This window comes from Osmerus eperlanus, chromosome 10 (assembly GCF_963692335.1).
Source record: "Osmerus eperlanus chromosome 10, fOsmEpe2.1, whole genome shotgun sequence".
NCBI lineage: Eukaryota > Metazoa > Chordata > Actinopteri > Osmeriformes > Osmeridae > Osmerus > Osmerus eperlanus.
Window position 1 is genome coordinate 13275748 of NC_085027.1, and position 22143 is coordinate 13297890.

Below are 22143 nucleotides of genomic sequence, written 5' to 3' on the forward strand. Positions count from 1 at the left end.
AAGAATCAGTGGGTTGGAATGGTTCAAGTTGTTTTTTGCATCACAGCTGGAATCCTCCAATCAGCCCTTATTATGCAAATCAAACTACCTCAAGCCACTCATGGTGTTGTCCTTTACAACAAGTACTGAGGTCAGTATGAAGAAGCTACAGAATATTACACAGACAAAAACACTGAAAAATACTGTTTATTTGTAATGTGTCCCAAGCCTGCCTCCACCCTCAAATTCTTTCCCTACGCTGCAAACACATTCGTATTTCAATTGTTTTGCATCAGCGTGAGGTGTGCATAGAGGTTCCATGGAAACTGGGCCGGGTTCCAGGTGTCTGAGCCTCTAACAGGAGGGTCTGTCGTTTGTGTTTGTATGTGCCTGTTGTGAAAAAGCACCAGCTGTATCCAAGGGAAGCAGTCAGGTCACAAACGGGTGTTTAAGGGGACCTTTGCCCACTGCTAGCTGGGTAATGGAGTTTTATACATGGTGGCACAGAAAATACATGGTTAAAAAATAAGTCACTTTATCCACCTGTACCAACAAACTTTATTCAAATTATTGATTGCAGTATTCCTTGACAATGTCAGTGTTTGTGAAATAAAGGAGCCGCTGATCTGATTGGTCTTTAGAAGGTTTTGATTTACATTTGTACATATGCTGACATCCACATGAAATCTCCAGACAAGGACTCCAGCATTAGAGATCAATGAGCTGTGATTCTCCACTTAACTAGATATTGGATCTATGCTGAAGCTTTAACTTCCGGACAGTCACAGTAGCTCATACAATATATAATTCAATTACATAAAAACAAAGGATAAGATATTAATTTAAGGTAGTATAGGCATTATAAATAGACAGTATAGCCGATAACATACTCACAAAGTGTTTTGCATGGTATAAAAAGAGCCTTTAGACTCACAAACAAATATCGAGGATGAGCCAAGAACACCACAGAAGTCAGTTGCAATGCTGTTGCCATGCAACATTACCTCGCAACACATATATGCCCTGTAAGTTTTAAAACGCTGTTTCAACAAAGCTGAGCCTCACAATATTAGGACTTTGACATGATAATCTACAACATATTATATAAAATTGAAATAAAAGAAATATTCAGACCGATTCCTAAGCAAAATTGTAATCAATTGGTTCCTGTTTTCCCCTTCAGTGGCACTAGAGTCTGTTCAGGCTTCAACACTACATTACAATCAGCTAGAAATGTATCTTATAGAGTAGTTCCAGTATGAGTGCTCAGCATGTGTCAGATCTAAGCATTACATATCGGTCTGTACTGCAGTAAATATTTCACTCTACTGAACGCTTCCTGTTTGCTTGCATCTCTGCTGCTTCCCTCAGCACCCCAGGCCATGTCCAATCGTCTGACACCAAGGTTATTTGCAGACAAAGCCCTTCCAGGTCAGAGTTAACTTTCCCATTGGAGCAGAGACACATGTCTGTGGTGGTTAATGAGTCCTTCTCTCACCACAGACAGTCTCCGGTGGCTGTTCCTTCTGTTTGATCCACAGAGTCTACAGGATCAGTCTCTGGCCCAAGATCTTCCTGTTGATCTCTGCCAGGGCCACAGAAAAAACAAAAGCCTTCTCATCTGAGAGATTGGCATAAATGTCCACTTCCTTCTCTTGTTTTTCTGCAGCAAAAGAAAACAAAAATAGTATTCATGAACAAACTGTACCCGCACGTATGTCTTGGCATTGTGGATTGTAAAATTGGATTCCCCTGTGCCTTATAGCCTTTGCATTCCTTTAGATTTAACATGATCAGACAGGCTTAACACACATTATTCCTTTCCATGTGTCATCTAAATGTATCCCACCATTTTAGATCTCAACACTAGTGCTTCAGAGTCAGTGAAAGACACAGAATAGAGAGGAAGCTCTGCCCTTATAGATGGGCTGACAAAGCGCTGGGCTGAAACCAAGGATGGCATGATTTATTTATTGAGAGAGAGAGAGCGAGAGAGAGCGAGAGAGCGAGAGAGAGAGAGAGAGAGAGAGAGAGAGAGAGAGAGAGAGAGAGAGAGAGAGAGAGAGAGAGAGAGAGAGAGAGACTGTTTGTAAATGATTAATCCTTACTGCTCTAACAACCCCTACATAATCAAAAACCCTCCTTCATGTGACTGGGCAACATGATGACACATTTTCATGTGCAGAAAGAAGAAAGCATCCGCTCTCTAAATGACCAAATGTGGCAAATGCTCAACAATTAACACCAAATAATTAATGTTTTTTTTTTAGATTCACTGTAGCAACACGTCTGCTCTGAGATCATAGGTAACAGCCGGTTAACCGTCCAGGAGTAGAGGCTTTCTCCTATCCTATTATGAGGGTGAAGATTAGCTCAGGGAAGGTAAGGAGGAAGGATGGATTGGAAGAGTATTTAAGCAGGTCTGCGATGTTACCTTTCTCCTCCTCCTGCTTCTTCAGCCCTGTCGTCTTTGGTCGTCCTCGTCCGCGTCGGATCTGTTCGGATTGGCTGTTGGAGCGGGACTGCCTGCTGTTCTCCATGTCATTGGTTGTGGGAGAGTCAATCTTATCTCTGCGAATCCTCTCAGTTCTCCTCCTCTTTGGATCAAACTTATCTGATACACACAACAACATAACGTACAGATCTGTCAAGTGATTGCAGTGATCACATTAAATGATACCAAATTCTGTTCTGAATACATTTGTTTAGCCGTCCCATTAATGTGGTTGTATTAATGTATACACAACATACTACAGTGTGTTTGATATCTGAGGTAGATTACAAACATGTTATTGTGTCAGAGTTCAACTGAAATTAAATAATGAGCCGCTAGGCATGTGACATCCTATTGTGCTGGGGAACAGATTATCTTGTACTTGAAACAATACACAATTTTATTCATTTGATATCAAAAGAATGAGTAGGATGAGTATATCATCAAATATACTTAAAACTTTAAAATAAACAAATTGTCAAAATCAAATAATCCCAAAAATATCCAACACTGAAAACTAAACAATTTAAATGCCAATGAAAATATCTCTCACCAATGAATCACTAGTGAGAGGAAACAAGGACTTCTCTTTTCAATCATCCCCATGTTTTACCAAAGCCTGCTTCAAAGAGAGGCAGCAAAACCTCAAATAGAAACTTGATATATTTTACACAAAGGAACCTTCTTTAAAGATTTGTGAGAACACGTATAGCTAAAAACACAAGTTCATATTCACACAGAAACTATGCAGGCCTCTCTTATCAACAACAAGCTTTAGTAGTAGCCTACTTTATGTGCTGTAGTGGCCTACTAGCGAGAAGTGCAGGAAGGGAACAAGCTATTCAGTCAGCCAGAGAGCTCCCATCCCCCACCTCCAGTAGGCTACCAATTCAGGCAAACAGCTTTTTAAACCCAGCTACCACTGCACCACTGACAAATCCTGCTCACAACTCTGACCAGAAACTTAACATCATAATGCCCTCCACTGAAAGCTTTAGAGGTCATAATGTTTCCCCCAAAAATACCTTACATATTATCACACAGTTTGTGAATTATTTTCAAACAAGGAATCCTACAGTAGTTCAAAATGCTAACTCTGATTTTAAACACCCTCAACACAAAACAATAATAATGACAACCATGGTATTTTAAAATAATAGTCAGATCAACATATTACAATTTCAAAAACATTAGTTCATACATACATAATAATAATCATCATAAATGTTAATAATATATATTTTATATACCATTATTACAAATAAAATAAAAAAAGGACATTCAACTATATTCAGAATGCCAATTATTTACCTATTGGTGATGACCTCTCATTCAATTTGGCATTTAAAAGCTTTCTGCTTATGAATACATAGCCACAAGGACAGGACTTGCAAGCAACTGGGATCTAGACAAAAACAGGGAGGAACAAGGTTATATAGATTATTTAACATTATGGATTGCTGCTGTTAAAATGGAAGGCTGCCATGCAAATCTAAACCTGATATTGCAAGAGTTGCTACATAAACTTGTTTACCATGCTAATATTTCAATAAGGGCGTAGTCAGTGTGAAACCCTCTTTCAAATGTGAGGCTATACCTCCCAATCAAAACGAATGTCCTTTGATTCAAGAAAAAGTCCTCGCACCACATACAGTTGGCTTAGGACACGTGCCTGCTGCCGTGACATTAAAACGTTTTAAAGCACTCGAGCAGTTTGGCTATGCTGCTTGATCCAAAAGACTACTTTATCAAAATAAATGGTAACGTAGTCTGTTATATTGCAAAAACATATCAGGAAATGATCAGCAGAAAGCACCACATGTCGCCATTTCAATAGGCAATTTTATTGCGATTTGTACAACTTTCTCGATATATCCGCATTATGAACAAGCGATTGTAGCCTATCACTAATGCATTATTGTAACATTTTGAGGTAGGAAGTGAACGATAGCCCACCACAATTTCAGGCTGGCTAGAGTATCAACACATTGCAAAATTATGTGGTACATTTTCTGGACAATACGATCTCTTTAATAGCCAACAGTAGGCTGCTAGTCAGCCATCGTCTAATAACGATATAGCGTCGCCGTGTTGCCAAATGAAATGATTCAATATAGACGAATTTGTGTGCTGAATCTATATTTGTATGGTTTAGCGTAGGCTATAGGCTATCATTCAAATGATCATATCATTTATGATTTTGATTCGACGTTATATATTAGAGATTTCGGTTTAGGATTAGCTAAACATCATATACAACTAAGTCAATAATTAATAATACAAACAATATATTTGTATTCTCACCTGTTGGTCACATTCCGGACATGATTTAGTAGCCATTTTTACTTTCTTTGCTTTATTTGCCGACATATTCTGATTTAAGATGCAATGGTTCTTTACGAAATACACTTCGACCAAGTCTTGCTGTAAAACTTCTTTCTGCAATAAGCTACATGAACCGCAGCTGATCGACCTCACACACATACACACCAAACTGACTGCAATCACACCAGAACACTGACCATGCGCACTGGGTCATTAAGGAGAAAGACCTCATTCTGATTTTCTTTAGTATGACATGCGCTGTATCCACATGCAACTCAGCCTAAATAGTCTACAGTAGATGGAATTTAGAGCCATGGTAATGCTTGCATTTTTTTACGTCCATTAGGCTACTGAGCATGCGTGCTAACTCGGTAGGACTTGGCATCACACGGTTGAATAACTATGCTGAGAGGACACAATGCATTTGCTGAAAATAATGCAATAGGCTAAATCCAAATATAGCTTCTCTAAGCCAACTGTATGTATGTATATGGTGTGTGTGTGTGTGTATATGTAGGCTATATATACTGTACACGTGTGTGTGTGTGAATTGTAATATTATGTTAAATGTGGTGTTAATTAATAAAATAGCTGACAAAGAAAACTCTATGAACGACATTAAACATAGCCTATGGACTATGATTCCAGAAAGATGAGCTTATGAAACATGCTCTTTTCGAAGGCAAAAGCCTACTAATATGCTCCCCTTTTTCCACCCCACCCCTCACGGAACACAGTACTTAGGCTACTTTGCCTCCCATTGACAGTCATGGGGCTTATGTAAATATGTTAGTCTATAAACCAAATCACCAAATAAAGAACATTATTTGTTTCAGGAGTATGACTGAATATATCAGATAAGGTTTTTAAACTGAAACCCTCACCTTGTACCTCTCTCTTCTGTGTCCCCTGTTTCCATGCATCCTTTCCCCCCCAGATGGGTCATTACTTGGAAACTGTGTATGGTGGACAGACTAAAGCTGCCTATAGTGTGGTCGACCAAACACTGATGTGGGATAACCATCATAATACAAATTATGTATTTTTAAAAAGGTGTCCCTACTCAATTGGAGTTGTGTGTTTTCCATTATTTCCAAATACTAAAAATGTTTATTTTTTAAAATTAAAATGGTTATCTTCAAATAGTCATAATGTAATAATAGTGTGTCTGAAACAGAATGTGTATATGGTACAATTTTTTTTAAATAGTTCATACAGGTTGAGAGGTTAAGTACAAAATTAGTAGTTATTTTTACATGATCTGATTTATTACAGACTCATTATCTCGTCACTCACTTATTTTGCTTACTGGCCGGGGCATGTTCTATAGCATCAATATAGCAACCTTCAAATGCATACATGTGTCCCTAATTATAAAATATCCACAAAGCAGGTATTATGATTTTTTAAATAAATTACTCCCATAGTTCAATTTAATGTAATTTAATTTGCATTTTAAAGGGGCTTGAATAAAATATGATGCAATCAAATACATGAAGTCAACATTTGCATTTCTGAGGAAAATAGCACTGGCAAAAGGTAATTCGGACAGGGGAATAAATTAATGAACAATGTTAACCATTATCCAACAGATGGCACTGTCTACCACTGTCTTGATAATTTGAAAGTTTAGTCTGTCTGACCATCAGATGCACATCAGATGTGACTGCATGTCCAAAATGACCAGTGTCCAGATACATTAATACAATTAATAAGAATAAACAGAAATTGGTAACTAAAATACATTATAGTCTACTAGTGCACCGTAAAGTATGAGGCATGGGTGGAGATGGTACCAGGGGCGTAGCCAGGACATTATTTCTGGGGGGGGGGGGGGGGGGGGAGGGGCAGCTCTGGCCAGTCTTTTATTTGGGGTGGCACTTGATTGTCAAAAACTACTATTTTAAAACTCAAACACTGCATCACTCAGAGCAGCAGTTTTCAACGGTATCCAGTGGTTTGCTGCTAGTCTCCGTTGAAGCACTGTCAGAATGCACGTTGGTTTGTGTCTTGCGCTGTTGATGGGGGCGTGGCCCAACATGTTGCGAATATGGGGCTTGTAGTGTAAGTGACAAATGAAAATATAAGACGACTTGATAAAAAAAATACAAATGCATTTATTTCAGCTTTATACAGTTTCTGTTCAGGAGTTTTTTTTGTGTGCCTTGAGGTTGGGGGGGCAGGCAGGGTGGCCATTCTCTGACCAATGGTGGCCGTGGCCCCCCCCCTGGCCACCACGTGGCCACGCCCCTGGGTGGTACTTAAAGGCCTTGCCTGCCATTAAAATTTTCCGAGGTAGAATAGGCAAAAGTGGTATTTGGGGATACATCTATCAAAATTATAGTATATAGCTCCGGGAGTTGACGTCACGCAATCCCAGCATGCACCGGTCATCGCCATTTTGGCAGGAAAGTGGAGCGGCAAGTGGAGCGCCAGAGTGTACATATATGATATTATACATAGTTTAATTTCCTGCTTATTTCAATAAACGTTGATTCAACATGGTGGATAGCTGCTGTGCGCCGGGATGCCAGAACCATCGCGGAAAAGATAAAGGATCCAGAGAGAAGAACCCCATAATTCCTGACAACCACCCATGGCTTCAACTGATGATCATTCAGTCTCTTGGAATGACTTATTTATAATAAATATGTAATTGCATTTTTGTGATGAAAAGTGCACTGATATAATGTACGTTAGCGAACGTTAGTAGCTAACCGTTGACGAACATTACAGACTAGCTAACGCTAGCTAGCTATAGCCTACAAGTTATAAAACTGACTGCATTAACGTTACACAGCAATTTGTAGCCGGTAGACTTCAAAGCTGAATATTAATCACTAATCCAGCTGATTGCGTCCATTTATATCCCTCCAGGCTTTTGTAGGCTTTCAAAGGCTCCAGAGTAGGACGGAGGAAAGTTGATAAGAGAGTTGTAAATATCTGGATACAGAAGGTCAGGGAAGCCCTCCGTTTCACTCGTAAAGGTCGTAAAAATTACTCCGGGAGCATTATATGGATCACTAATGTTTAATCGATCAAGTTTTGCTTTATAGCTGCCTATGTCTTTTGAATTAACCCTTGTGCTGCCTTAGGGTCACATGACCCAAAGGTTCATAACGAACCATCGTTGTGTTTACCCAATTTTACCCAATACAAAAACAAATAAAAATAATTGTATTTTAACCTTTGCAATGTGGGGGGTCTGAGACAGCCTAACGGTTAAAAGAAAATGCTTCACTTTGTTTTTGTATGAGGTAAATTTGTCGCAATACGACGGTGGGTCACAATGACCCGAAGATAACACAAGGGTTTTTGCCACTACCAGAGCCTGGTTAAGGTTAAGGAGAGCCTGGCCACTCCCTATTAAGCCCCATTGTACCGAATTTTGTTGCGGTTCCACTAGAGTTCCACTGGGAGTGATCGCGGTCGAGTGCAAAATGAATGGGAGTCTATGGAGCTAAACGGCTAAATTTGTCTCTTTCACCTGATTGTCGTTGAGAAATCTCAGATTTTATTGTAGTTTTTATATGTTCAACATGGATTATAGGTCGAAAATTTAATGAACAAGCACTTATGTCCTTTCTATTTCTTACAGGGTGATTCGTTGTTGCCCATAATACGCTAGCATTCTGCTAATGAACGCTGATTGGTTAGTGAAGGACTAACTACGACCAGAGATCCCGCTTATGGCATCCGAAGCAGAATCAGAATGTCAGAGCATTAGCAACAACATTAGCAACCCCAAACTCTTTCTAGCATGTGTATTGACAGGGAGAGCCTAACCCATAGATATATATATATACATGTATATATGTCTATGGCCTAACCTGTCAGCTGTATTGTCGATAGCTCGAGATAAAAAAGGAAGTGACCAGAGCTTGTCGTAAAACAATGTGTATGACGTCAATGACATTTTAAAAGGATTTTTAGAACAGAAAGGCGACTTCAAAAAAATCTAACACCCAGCAGTGTGTATTTGTTTTGCCTCCCCTTTCGAATTCAACATTCAAATTACTAGAAAGTGGCAGTTCTCTCCATAGATATATATAAAAAACATTTTTTTACCCTTTATATATATATATGGTTCTCTCTATTAGACATTCTCTGCCACTACTTTCCTGCCAAAATGGCGAAGTAAACAGTAAAGTCACGTGACGTCCGGAGCTCTATTCAGAATAAGAGATTAGGATGCATTGTTTAGTCAGATTCTAATGATCGCGTTGTGAAATATCAACAATCCAGTTAAAACACCTCACTGGGTACTGTAGTTGCAAAATGATCGTATGTCCTAACGACACGTAATGCCAATGCAACAAAAAAACACAATACCCAGAATCCTCATGGAAAATGTATTCAGGGAGTCGCGGCATTTACTTTCAGATTGTCACTTGATTCCGATGCTATGAGTGAGGCGCGGTAGAAAGCTAACCGGTCTATCACAGAATCAGATGCTAACGATTTACACTCACGGATTTCATTTGAAAACATTTATCTGCAGTATAATTCTGATTACAATATTACATTCTTACCTTTAGCTGTGATTGAGCATCGTGTCGTCGGCCTGTTTTATGTTCAGTGGCCTATTAATTCAACACCGGCAACATCTTAACATGCATCGGCTTCACAACGTTGAATTTCGGTCGTTAGTCGCAGGTGCTGTTAATCAGTCGTCCGTTCTTTTACGGTCAAAGTCACTGGAATCATCAGGTATAATCAACTTGATTCGATTGATAACTCAGGGGCCGGTAGAGCAGTATGGTTTGAAGCGATTCAGCACAGCTGAGGCTACCGTGGAAGCACGACACAGTGGCAAGATTCGGGAGAAGACCTTGACTATGGAGACCCTGAACCCGCAGGTGAAAGCGGTGGAGTACGCTGTGAGAGGACCCATTGTCATCAAGGCTTGGGACATCGAGAGAGGTTTACAGCAGGTGAAAAACACTCAATTCATCATGATTTCAGATTTGACAGAAACGGAATAGCTTTATGGTTGTTGTTTTTTACAGGCAGCGAATGAGAAGTATTGGTTTCTACATATCTAGCTCACACTAGCTAGGGCATTTGTATACGTTCTTTAAACGTGATCCAGGACAATACTGTGGGGACTGGAGTGATAGAGATGGAGCTTAAAGAGTTCCGTGTTGCATCATCCTCTTTGCGCTCCATCCTTCCTTTTTCTCATAGGTTCTCATCTGAGTGTTCTAGCATAGGATGATGCAAGATACCGCGATAGTTAATGCACTTATATGTAGCAAGCTAGTTACTTCCTACATTGTCTACTGTGAGTAAACTACAAAGAGAGAATACTCAGCTAGCTAGATCTCCAATATGACTCACGAGGTGAATCCTTACATTACAACTGTGCACTATCCATTTCGACAGTTTACCAATTCCCCATCAGCCCAGTCAAATGTTTTTTGTTTGTGTGAAAGATGTGATTCAGCCATCTCCTAGCCCTAGGTCATGGAGATGGACCAAAAAATACTGGTGAACTGGTTTGGCAAATTGGCATTCAGCCAACTAGCATTCCTTCTGCTCACATCAGAGTTCTATAATGAATTCACCCTCACAAGTCTATCATACAGATTTATCTAATCCTAAACTGGCCTAAAAAAAGGACCATCACTGATAGAGGTGGCCTTATTCAGATGAAAATCATCTTATTCCTTGCCCCAGTGATGGCTCATCAAATTCAAATGTTACTTGTATTACTGGTACTTGTATTTACCTTTTTGTGGTCCTTACCACAAATCCTTTGCCTCTACCTTTAGAATAACACTGAAGCCAACCTAAACTCTCCTCTGAAGGTCTTCTCTTATAGTTCTCAGTCAGACACTTCATTAGAGACCATGTTTTTTCAGGGACCTTGATGATCGATTTGAAACAGGTGCCTTGCTGTTGATCTGGTGACATCAAATGATACATTTCATCATGGCAAATGGGTTTGATGTGTGTATGTGCCAGTGTACATGGTTTAATTTGTCTTTGTAATGTGCCCTCTGGTTATTTGCCACATGTAGCTTGTGTGTCTTACTGTAGTATAGTGTGTGTCTAACAAACCCTTTCCTTTGCTCCTGCCAGGGTGTGAAGCAACCCTTCCAGGAAGTCATCAAGGCAAATATTGGAGATGCACACGCCATGGGTCAGAAACCAATCACCTTCCTCCGCCAGGTAAGGTGTGGGATAACACAGAACTGGTAGTGCTGTCATGACAACTGTCACAGAGCTGCTCTAAATACATCCAACTAACCTGCTTCCAGATCCAACTAGTCCAGCGAATGCCCTGTCTAGCTACAGGAAACAAACAGCTAATGATTTGGTGGGGGTTGAATTACTAATGAACTTCACCAAACATGAAATGTTTTTAGTAGTTGTCTCTCCTCTATGAAAGTCTGTAACAGCAGTAATATTATCGTGTTCATGGACTTATAAATTCATCATTACAATTCAAGGTTCATTTGAAGGTCTGTATTTGATTATACTGGAACACTGTGCAACTTGTGTACTGGTTAGGATAACATTTGAACAATTTTGATATTGGCAAAAGAGGTCTGCTTTTCAGTCTTACTGCCAGTCAGTTGGTATCTTCAAGCGAACATTCCAGAGAGAGCAGGGTTACTATTGTGTATCAGCACCATGCACCAGGTTGCCATAGCAACTACCCCACCAGGGTGTAACAACAGACTGTGTTTCTGAGGCCTCCCTCAGCTTCAAGTTCCCATCAACACAATCTCCACTATGCAGTCAGATTGACTGGACTGGATCGTAGAATAAAACTGGTTAACACGCCAGTCATATCATGATGTGTTGCCAGTCAAGGGTTGAAACAAATGCATAAATAGAAGTTTCCCTGTGATTGGTAAACCAGGCAGCTTTTTTTAAATTGAGTCATTGTTTGAGTGAGTCAGGCTCTTGCCCTACTACACCCACATCACCACACCTAAATTAAAATATATCATAACTGGTGTGAATAGGTACTGTAGTATGCCAGTTGCTTAAGACATTCTCCCGTACACACAATTTTGGCATTAAGGATTTGTTATTCAAGCCTTCAAGTGAGCCTAGTGAAGGATTGTAACACTACAGGCCACTGGCTGTAGTGTAACTGGTCTGGAACATCAAACAGCTTGACCCTGGCACTCTCACTGGCACACATACCTCCTCTTCAAACAACTACTCTTCCCCTCCCCCTTCACCAACCTTCCATCTCTCCTCCACCCTCTATCCCTCCCCCATCCTCCATCCCTCCCCCTCCTCAACTCTATTTTTCCATGACAAACTTAATCCCTCCCCCTCAACATTCATTGCTCCCCCTCCACCACACGGTATCCCTCCCCCTTTATCCCCTCATCTTCAGCACCAGAGCAATACTAGAAAAGGAGGTGCAATAAGGACATTTATTAAAGGGGAAAAGCATTCAAATTGAGTTGCAAGAGGAAAACCAATTGTTTAAATTTGTAGAAAAGTTGTTCTTCTTCGTGAAGCCCCTTCCCTCTATTACACTTTGCTTAGCACAGCTTGCTATGTGAGGTTAGTCCTGTGTGAAGGGAGGTCTAAGTGTGTCTGTGTTTGTGTCTCCAGGTGGAGGGAGGTCTAAGTGTGTCTGTGTTTGTGTCTCCAGGTGGTGGCTCTCTGTTCCTTCCCTGAGCTGCTGGACAGCCCCAGCTTCCCAGAGGACGCCAAGCAACGCGCCAGACGCATCCTGCAGGGCTGTGGGGGACAGAGCCTTGGTGCGTGCGACTGTGTGCGACTGTGTGCGACTGTGTGCGACTGTGTGCGACTGTGTGCGACTGTGTGCGACTGTGTGTGTAAGTGTACATGTGGTCATGGACCCCAACATGTGGATTTTGTGCGTCCATCTAGGTCAACAAAGTGTCGAGTCTATTTGCATGCACTTGAACAAGTTGTTCTGGTATGTGTGTGTGGGCTTGCAAATTGCTTGCATTCCCATTCTGGTGTTCATATTATCGAGCCCCACAGCTGTAGCCTGTGCCCAGAATGCTGAGCCTGTAGGATCTGTGACCTAGCGTTCTGGTTTGTTGTGCTCAGCCCGGTTCCTTTGACAAAGAACAGGATGTTGGGGCTCAGCCTTAGTGATATTCTGGGTGTTAAGACATGCTGAGTCAGCAGTGCGTCAGACACAGCTCTCCAAAGACCCACTTTTACAGTCCCGCAAACAAATGAATTATGACAAAATAGTCACGTACGCAATGCGTGTGGCTGGCCCACAGGACGATAACAAGAACTATAACTATATAGTTAAAAAAACTATAAGAGTTGAGTTGGAGAAGATACAGGCTTTTCGAAGAGAACCAAACCTAGCTGTGCTTGTGTGTGTTGGCTGTCGTGCGCCCTGGCACCCAGGGTTCATGTGAGGGTTTCTGTACTCCAGGGTCCTACACAGCCAGCCAGGGGGTGGACTGCATCCGCCAGGACATTGCTGCCTACATCGAGCAGAGGGACCAGGGGGTCCCGGCCAACTGGGAGAACATCTACCTCACCACGGGGGCCAGTGACGGCATTGTGGTGAGCAGCAGGAGGAACACTTGATGAGATTGTGGATCCTCGCAGTGCATTTGTTCTAATATTTCTATCTATGTAGTTATTGTTGATGTTGTATTTTTTTTAATGTATTTTGAGAATACAAACCAAGGAGTCAGCTGTCAAAACACCAAGGCATGGTTGTGTTCAGGAGGAAGAGGAGTAGAGACTGGTGTCTCAGACAGCTCTGCGGTTCTGTATCCCGCTCTCTGACTAGTGGAACGTGCTTCCTGAATGCCACGTGTCTCTCCCCCCCCCCCCTTCTGCAGAGCATCCTGAAGATGCTGGTGTCTGGCCAGGGCCGGTCCCGTACTGGTGTGATGATCCCCATCCCCCAGTACCCCCTGTACTCTGCAGCCCTTACAGAGATGGAGGCCGTCCAGGTGAACTACTACCTCGACGAGGCCAACTGCTGGGCTCTGGACATCAACGAGCTGCACAGGGCCTACAAGGCTGCCAAGAAGCACTGCCAGCCCAGGGTCATCTGTATCATCAATCCCGGCAACCCCACCGGTGGGTAACAATCTGTGCTACATTCAAATCTGACAACCCCACTAATTTGTTACTATGTAGACAGGGGTCCCCAAACCTTTTTCTGCGAGGTCCAGATAATTTTTCCTTTCTTTAATGTGGGTCCGGGTCGGTCTGTAACAGAAAATTACATGGGCCGGAGCAGTGTATGGGGTATATTATTACTAATATATATAATATATATTACACGTAATATTATTACTTAAGTGAGTGACAAAGTAATATAACGCGTTACTTTTTGACATGGAGTCATATTATTACAGTTACTTATTTAATTAACTTGCGTTACTTGTCCAAGTTACTGCATGAATTCAACAAAGGACTAAAATAGCCTTATAAATACAGATTGTTGCCTAAAGAACACTTCCTGGGCGAAGTGTTTAATTCACGCTGCAGACAAAACACAACAGCAGATTCAGTTAGCAGCAGAACGTGTAATGTTTTCAGGGTTGGAAATATTCACACTATTTAGCTTTCATTGAAGAGATACGAAAAAACATGAAAGTGAAATGCAAATTGGGCCCTAACAAAATACTATCTACTGCCAAAAACAGCACTTCATCTTCTCGAAAGTGTCCACAGAGAAACGAAGCTGGAAGCTAGCAAAAAATCCACTTTAAACCATAAGAGAGGCGACCCGTTTCCACAACTCGCTACTAAAAGTAATAATAAAAGTAAGATAATAAGTAATAATATTACTTATTATTACAGAAACTAAAAATGTAACTTAATCACACTACTCTGACTGACAATAATAAGTAATAACTAATATATTGCTTTTTTGAGTAACTTCCCCCAACACTGGGCCAGAGTGACTACCAGTACTATTGTGGAGATTTTATTATGATTTAAAATGTATTTGGTATGCTAGATTAGTTTATTATTTTGTCATGCACCATACATCCGTACATATCAAGGGATACATTACAGCCTATTAAAAGAGCATTATTACTATCGTAATGAACTTTTTTCATATTCATTGCTATTGAAATCAAAACATTTACTTACTTATGCATGTAAAAATGTCTGGCATTGTTCAGAGGGCCGGTCCAAATGCGTGGGCGGGCCGTAGTTTGGGGACCCCTGATCTAGACTATATACTCAAACATGTCAGCCCCACTGCTGGGTGACATTCTATTATAGCCAAACCCGACAACCCCATTGGTGGGAATTTGTCAAGAACCATCAAAAAACAGTCTGTACTATGGTCAACCTGGCAACCACAGGTAGGTCCTCAATTAGAATGAATTATTTAACCTGGCTAGGATATCAATTAATTTCTGTCTTTGTTTAATTGAATATACAATATGCAGGGGAAAGGATGTCGATAGATGATGTTATTATGTACTGTAGGACTAGAACATGGAGCACATGACTTGCACGTCAGTGGCATGTGCCACCAATGAGTAAGGGTACATGAGCTTTTAGTGGGTCAGAGGTCTTACAGCCTGTGGCAGAACATGTGGATCCGGCCTGGTCTGCTGTCATTGGGCAAGAGGAATCTTATAGGTATGGCAAGGTCAGACAGTAAGTGGAGCTGGCCAGGGTAGAGTGTCACAGAGGAGGGCAAAGGTGTCCTTAGTTACACATTCTGACTAGTCGTGATTTACTCTTCTCAGGTTTCACTATTCATGTTTGTGTCTCTCCAACGTGAACTTTACCCTCCATTCCCTGTCCAAAGCTTAACCACAGGAAAAACGTCTAACAACACTCTTCCTCTCCTCTCTCCCCTCTCTCTCATTCTCTCTCTATCTCTCTACCTCAAGGCCAGGTCCAGAGTAAGAAGTGCATAGAGGAGGTCCTGCACTTTGCCTACGAGGAGAATCTGTTTGTCATGTCTGATGAGGTAACTGACACTGAAACATGTTGACACACACACATGCAACCTGGTTCTGTGAGAAGGGTATTAGGTCCCTAACCCGGTGTCCTTCTTCTTCTTCTATTTGCAGGTGTATCAGGACAACGTGTACTCTCCAGACCATCAGTTCCACTCCTTTAAGAAGGTGCTATATGAGATGGGCCCAGAGTACTACAACAGTGTGGAACTGGCCTCCTTCCACTCCACCTCCAAGGGCTACACTGGGGAGTGAGTAGGCAGGGCCTGGACCTCCAGCACCACACACTCTCCCTGTCCTTTTATTGAAATATATATTCAGGGCATTTCTGCTTCATTGGGATAGAGACAGTTTGGTCTTTAGAGTGACAGGACATGTAAGGAAGAGAGAGGACATATCTTCCACTCAGTGTTTTTAACCTCTGGGTTCTGTTGAGAGGCCTGGCGTGTGTCTGTCCTCGGTGCTGACCCAAACATCTGCTGTCCTTCGTGTCTCGTTCATTCACTCACGTATCCAGGTGTGGTTTCCGAGGGGGTTATATGGAGGTGATGAATCTGGATCCGGAGGTCAGGGCCCAACTGGTGAAGCTGCTGTCTGTGCGTCTGTGTCCTCCAGTCTCTGGACAGGCAGCCATGGACGTCATCGTCAACCCCCCACGCCCAGAAGAACCCTCCTACCTCCGCTTCCTCAAGGTGTGTGTAGGATTAACTTATGAGATCATTCCAGGCCTAAAATGCAATTTTGGATCAATACTAAAAAATATGCCGTGTGTGTTCCAGGAGAAGAGTGCAGTGCTGGGGGTCCTGGCTGAGAAGGCCAAGATGACGGAGCAGATCCTGAACTCGGTCCCGGGGATCCAGTGTAATCCGGTCCAGGGAGCCATGTACGCCTTCCCTCAGATCTTCATCCCCCCGCGTGCCGTGGACGAGGCCAAGGTTTGGAGAGCTCAGCCTCAGCCCATAACCCCCAGTGACACAGTCTCTGTCTTATTCTGAAGATGTCACCGCATCATGCCATATCAAGTGTTAGCCCCCTGGAGCCTTTTAGTGTTGATATCACTGTGTATTACAATGGCCGTGTGTGTGTGTGTGTGTGTGTGTGTGTTGGTCCATCAGAATCGGGGGATGCCAGCTGACATGCTGTACTGTCTGAGACTGCTAGAGACGACAGGCATCTGTGTCGTACCAGGAAGTGGTTTCGGACAGAGAGAAGGGACCTATCACTTCAGGTATCCATCTTGACTCATAATCCTCCCCTTCACCCTCCTCACAACCCACTTCTAACTTGCCTCACCCCGTACACACTCAAAAAGTCCAAGTGATTCAGAAGTTGTTGTTCTTTCTGTGTAACTGGTGCATTACCACAACAGCTGAGCTATTTTGCCATATCCAGTTGCATGTTACATGTTATAGTTGAGGTAGAATGACTTGGGTGATGACGCACACATGCCCAGTAGAAAATTATAAAGATTTGTGCATTTGTCTTTCTCAAGGATGACCATCCTGCCCAGCACTGAGAAGCTCAAGATTCTCCTGGAGAAGGTACGAGAGTTCCATATCAAGTTCCTCAAGGAGTACTCAACATCACAGGATGACCCTCAGAGATAAATGCGCTGAGGAGAACCACAGCGGAACCTGCTAGAACCCTCGAGTAGAACCCTAACTTGCCAATGCTCAGCACTAACACCAAGTCAGCTTGACATAATTAGTTGTGTGGAGTGAAAACGATTACAACCGTTTATTTCCTATTCTGAATCTGTTTGCTTGAAGATTAATCTGTTTGGAGGACCTTATGTTACAGATGCTGTGCCTTTTATGTCTGATTTGTGGTCAAACATTAAGGACAAACTACTGTCTTGAGATGTCAACGACAAGACAACACAATGTTGTTGTTCACTAAAAGCTGCTTTCCTAAACGAGGACTAACCCAAATTATTGTTAGTATTATTATTACCATTATATTACTTGGATATTTTTACAATTACATATCTGTCAACCTCAAGGCTTGTCTCATCTCCCGCTAATCAGAGTGTCATGTTGGAAAAGTAACAACACAGCCACAGTGAGTACAAATATGACCCAAGATCCGGCCAACTGCTGACCCCTCCCACTCCCTTTGTCAAACAGAAGTGGGAAACAAGAGATGGTTTATGCAGAAGGCCAGGGACGACCCTCTGAGACCCCTGACCTTGCTCAGGGCCAAAATAATAACCACTTGGAACATAATGTTCTTTCCAGTCTCAGAACAGCATCTCTCTGTCGGGCCTTAGAAGGTCTGGGTGGTATGTGGTCTGGTATAGTGTCCACAACACCAGGTCTGTGGGCTACCCGATGCAGGGACCACAACTCAATGTCTCTGTGAGTCCTGTGATTTCAAATCTGCGGGTGGAACGAGTCTAAACTTGATATGAACTGGTGTTACTTTTAACTGTGTCTCGCTGGCATCTGTTCATTATTTACATGACTGGATCCCCAGGATTCACCCCTGGTAGTTTACAGTTCTATAAGACACAAGAAGGTTCTAGAATACTCAAGATGAGGTTCTAGAACACGCAAGGTGGGGTTCTTTAAGATTCTCTGGGTTTCTAGACCTACAGTATTACGTCATAATGTGCATATTGTTCCTGAAGTTTGTTTACACTCCAAACTAATGGTGATTTGAACTGGCCATCTTCTTTGTGATTATGTGCACTTGAGAAAGGGAAGACCCGTCTAGCAGGTAGCCTAGCTGCAAGACAATGTCCTGGCTGATATCCCTCACTTTAAAGGCAGTGGTGAAATGGTTTCCTTATTCATTCATTTAGCGGCCTGTGGTCCTGCAGCATAAGCCTTTAACAAATGTTTGTTGAATATTGAAGTCGAATTTTCATCTGATCCACAAACCTAAGCTTAACCTGATTCTGCTTTCTTGGTGCAATCAAATCTTTTGACTCTTGACGCACACATACGTTTTTTAAGTTCTTCTCTTGTAGTACAGGAATGTATACTACTAATACAGTATTTGCGATGGTACATGCTAATGCCACACATTAATGTAGAAAAATCAGTCTTGCATATTCTCCAATACAATTGAATAGAGGTGCTTTATTTTGTGTAAAATCATACGCATTCATATTGTATCTATTTTTGTATGCAGTTCATCATACTGACACTGAAGAGGGTGCAGAGTTATGTATACATTGGCATTTTTAGAGCATTAATCAATTCTAATTTAAGAAAATATAGTTTTTGACCATTCAACAAAGACAAGTTGCCTTTATTGGCATCAATCTATCTCTTTACTTTGGAGAAATACTTGAATGTGTTGTACATATGTATTGCTTGCAGTATCTCTTTGTATTGAATATGTATGTTTTGATTTTGTATGCCTGGTTTCTACTATATCATATGTATCTGTTATGAACTGAGGAAAGACACTGACAAGTGGGGGTTTGTGTTGGTGATGAATATGAGTTAATTAGCCTTTTTAAACCGAGCTACTGACTACAACTTTCTCTAGACTTTGACTATAACTTTTTAATATGTAGTCTTAGATACAATTAACATTTGAACATTTTGTTGATGTAACTTTTATTAGTTTTTTTTCTATAAATAAAAACAAGTTTGCGGTCCATTCCTAATTCTGTATAAGTAATGACCAAACTTTCAGGGTTTTTTGGAAACCCACATTAAACTCGATATATATATATATATATATATATATATATATATATATATATATATATAGACCATCGAATCCATAACCAGTGTCTCAGTAGCGTCCAAGGGGCGGTGAAAGGCTTAATTAGCCCTTCCTCCAGGACACACACGGTGCAATCAATTATTCCAATCAATGTGCAGCAAAATGCCTGATCGCGATTTAAGTTAAATACATTTCTGGTGAAATTCTTCTGTAAGTATTCTGGAACTTGGAGAAGCAATTGAACCGAGAAGAGCGCGGAAAGTGAGGGCGGAGGGGCATTCCATGGCATGGAGGAAATGAGCAGTGAACTGAACAGTAAGAAATATGGCACAATTGCACACATTGACGGCAAATTGGGCTTTAATCAAGCAAGTTGCGTGAAATTTACTGAACAGTCACCTTATTATCCCACAGCACAAGGCCGCAGATGGTCGTGTCAACAAACGCTTGCCACGTTAGACAGGGGAACTGATGGAATGCATTACTACTATTATTACATTATTAAATGTACTCCTAATCAATGTAATTCAAGATGTAGGCTAATTTCTACATCTTTAAATGTTGGTTTATAGACGATTTTTTATTTGGATGAAAGGTCGGCTGGAAAAGTAACAATCGCCATTACTGTAAACAATGTCTTAGGAATATTATTAATGGTGAAACAGTGCCATTTAGTGGACATGCACAGTAACATCAACATCCTACCGAGGTGTAGTTAGTTTCATATTCGACATTCGTCTCACATTCGGAAGACGCTACTTTGCAGCGTCGCGTAGGGACCGGGTGAAAACTACCCATACAATTTTGAAAAATGATGAGTCTTACAATGATTTTATGAATATAAAACCTCAAATTGACGAGTATTCTAACAATGTCTGGTATACTTCCACAGCCTTTTCTGAAATCTAATCAGATCTCTCTAATCTCTGAAAATAGCATGAAATCCTCAATATTCTTAACTTTTTCAAAATGGTGTCAAATCTCAACTTTACACCTGATTATTCTAATAAAGTCTGGCCTACTTCCACACCCTTTACATTTTCAATTAAGTTTCAAACAAAATGATAAAAAATTGCCATCTCTGAAAATACCTTGAAATCCTCGCTTATCTTAAAAACCTTTTCAAAATTGTGCTGAAAAATCTCAGATATACACACAATTTTGAAAAGGTTATGGTTAGCGAGGATTTCATGCTATTTTCAGAGATTAGCGATTTATTTGAATTTTGTTTGTAACTTACTTGAAAATGTTAAGGTTGTGGAATTAGGCCAGACTTTATTAGAATAATCTGGTGTATCTTTGAGATTTTTTGACAGAAGTTTAAACAATTTTAATAGATTAACGATGTTCTATCATTTTGTTTAAAACGTAATTGAAAAAGTAAAGGCTGTGGAAGTATACCAGACATGGTTAGAATACTCTGGTGTCCGTTTGAGGTTTTATATTCATAAATTATTTTCCAAATTGTATGGGTAGTTTAAACACGGTCCCTAACGCGACGCTGCAAACTAGCGTTTATCGAATGTGAAACGAATGTTGAATGCCGAATATGAAACTAACGTCACCTCGCTCAACATCCTGCCATGTAATGTAACAATGTCTCCTGAAATGTCAGCTACTCTCCAAGACGCCCAGTGGGAAAGGAGGTAAACGTTCTCTTTTAACAAATCTGTATCGTATTATAACTCATGTTATCACTAAGTGCACACAAACATGCGTGCCCCTAAACGCTTGAATGTAAATTTTGAAACCATAGTCAATTTCATTGCAAATGTCCAACTGTTAATCTGCAGTTGAAATCAGTGACTATCCATCCAGACCGCATCCAGCGGCAGAACCGGTTATGGTTTTAACCAGCATCATTGGCATTCCGAAATCGTAATTTTGTGGTAGAGCACTGATTTCAGTAATGTAAACTATGGTCTATTTGTTCTCGTTTCAGAAGGCTACCAACAAAGCAAGGTCGTATGATGTATGATCAGTAAAAGCACCGAACTCCAAGTTGCTCTTTTCCAAACATTTAAAGACTGTTTATGGTTGCCGACCCTGGTGGTCTTGAATCAGTCCAGGGCTGCCATTCAGGTAAGTCAAGTCATTAAAGGTTAGTTGACGTTCTGATGGTTAACTAATTAGGAACACATAAAATGTGTTTTATTTTGTCTGGCAGGGTGGTGAGCATTTAATCATTCAGACGGTTCCGCTTCACATGGTCCAATATCTGCTTCGCTTGGGGAGGTAACTTGAGTCACCACCCTTCATTGATGCCAGCCTAACCAGTCATTTAGAAGAATTACAAAAAATTCTTCCCAGATAGTTAGTCTTTCTGAAGAGACCAAGAATGAGTTATTTTGGGCTAATTGATGATGGCAGTTTTCCAGATGCAAAGGCATTGCATGGCCAAAAAAAAAGCCTCCATGGGTGTTCAATCCTGGTCCTCGGGGTCCACTGTCCTGCATGTTTTAGATGTTTCTCTGCTCCAACACACCTGATTCTAATGACTGGGTCGTTAGGAAGCTCAGCAGAAGCCTGATAACTACCTCATTAGGAGCAGGGAAACATCTAAAACATGCAGGACAGTGGCACCTGAGGGTGGCCCACCCCTGGTCTAGTGTTCTCTCGACACTGCTGCAACATGACAGTATATAAGGTTGCAGTTGTTCACCTTGTTTGTATACTAACCTGTCAATGCAATACTGAATAACCACTTAATTCTTGCAAGACAATTTTGGTACTTCCGAACACTCAGAGCAATGG

General features: G+C 41.2%; 2 protein-coding genes across 2 annotated transcripts; one reads left to right on the forward strand and one right to left on the reverse strand.

The window, feature by feature from the left end:
- Nucleotides 1–507: 507 nt before the first annotated feature.
- On the reverse strand, nt 508–5080 carry c10h16orf87 (chromosome 10 C16orf87 homolog). The gene is made up of 4 exons (XM_062470781.1): nt 4778–5080; nt 3785–3878; nt 2414–2593; nt 508–1642 (listed from the first exon to the last, which is right to left on the reverse strand). The coding sequence occupies exons 1-4, from the start codon at nt 4955–4957 to the stop codon at nt 1524–1526; spliced, it is 573 nt and encodes a 190-aa protein (XP_062326765.1). The 5' UTR covers nt 4958–5080; the 3' UTR covers nt 508–1523.
- Nucleotides 5081–9165: 4085 nt separating this feature from the next.
- On the forward strand, nt 9166–19318 carry gpt2 (glutamic pyruvate transaminase (alanine aminotransferase) 2). Its single transcript, XM_062470780.1, has 11 exons — nt 9166–9732; nt 10883–10972; nt 12423–12531; nt 13194–13327; nt 13612–13855; nt 15640–15719; nt 15823–15959; nt 16226–16400; nt 16488–16643; nt 16824–16936; nt 17201–19318. The coding sequence occupies exons 1-11, from the start codon at nt 9370–9372 to the stop codon at nt 17313–17315; spliced, it is 1716 nt and encodes a 571-aa protein (XP_062326764.1). The 5' UTR covers nt 9166–9369; the 3' UTR covers nt 17316–19318.
- Nucleotides 19319–22143: the final 2825 nt, after the last annotated feature.

Excerpts from the sequence above, each read along its gene's own strand:
- c10h16orf87 (XM_062470781.1), bottom strand. The coding sequence starts at position 4,957 with ATGTGTGTGAGGTCGATCAGCTGCGGTTCATGTAGCTTATTGCAGAAA. Across the intron at positions 3,879-4,777 it reads GTCCGGAATGTGACCAACAG|ATCCCAGTTGCTTGCAAGTC; the intron begins GTGAGAATACAA and ends GTTTTTGTCTAG. Across the intron at positions 2,594-3,784 it reads TGAGAGGTCATCACCAATAG|ATAAGTTTGATCCAAAGAGG; the intron begins GTAAATAATTGG and ends TGTGTGTATCAG.
- gpt2 (XM_062470780.1), top strand. The coding sequence starts at position 9,370 with ATGTTCAGTGGCCTATTAATTCAACACCGGCAACATCTTAACATGCAT. Across the intron at positions 9,733-10,882 it reads TCGAGAGAGGTTTACAGCAG|GGTGTGAAGCAACCCTTCCA; the intron begins GTGAAAAACACT and ends TGCTCCTGCCAG. Across the intron at positions 16,401-16,487 it reads CCTACCTCCGCTTCCTCAAG|GAGAAGAGTGCAGTGCTGGG; the intron begins GTGTGTGTAGGA and ends TGTGTGTTCCAG.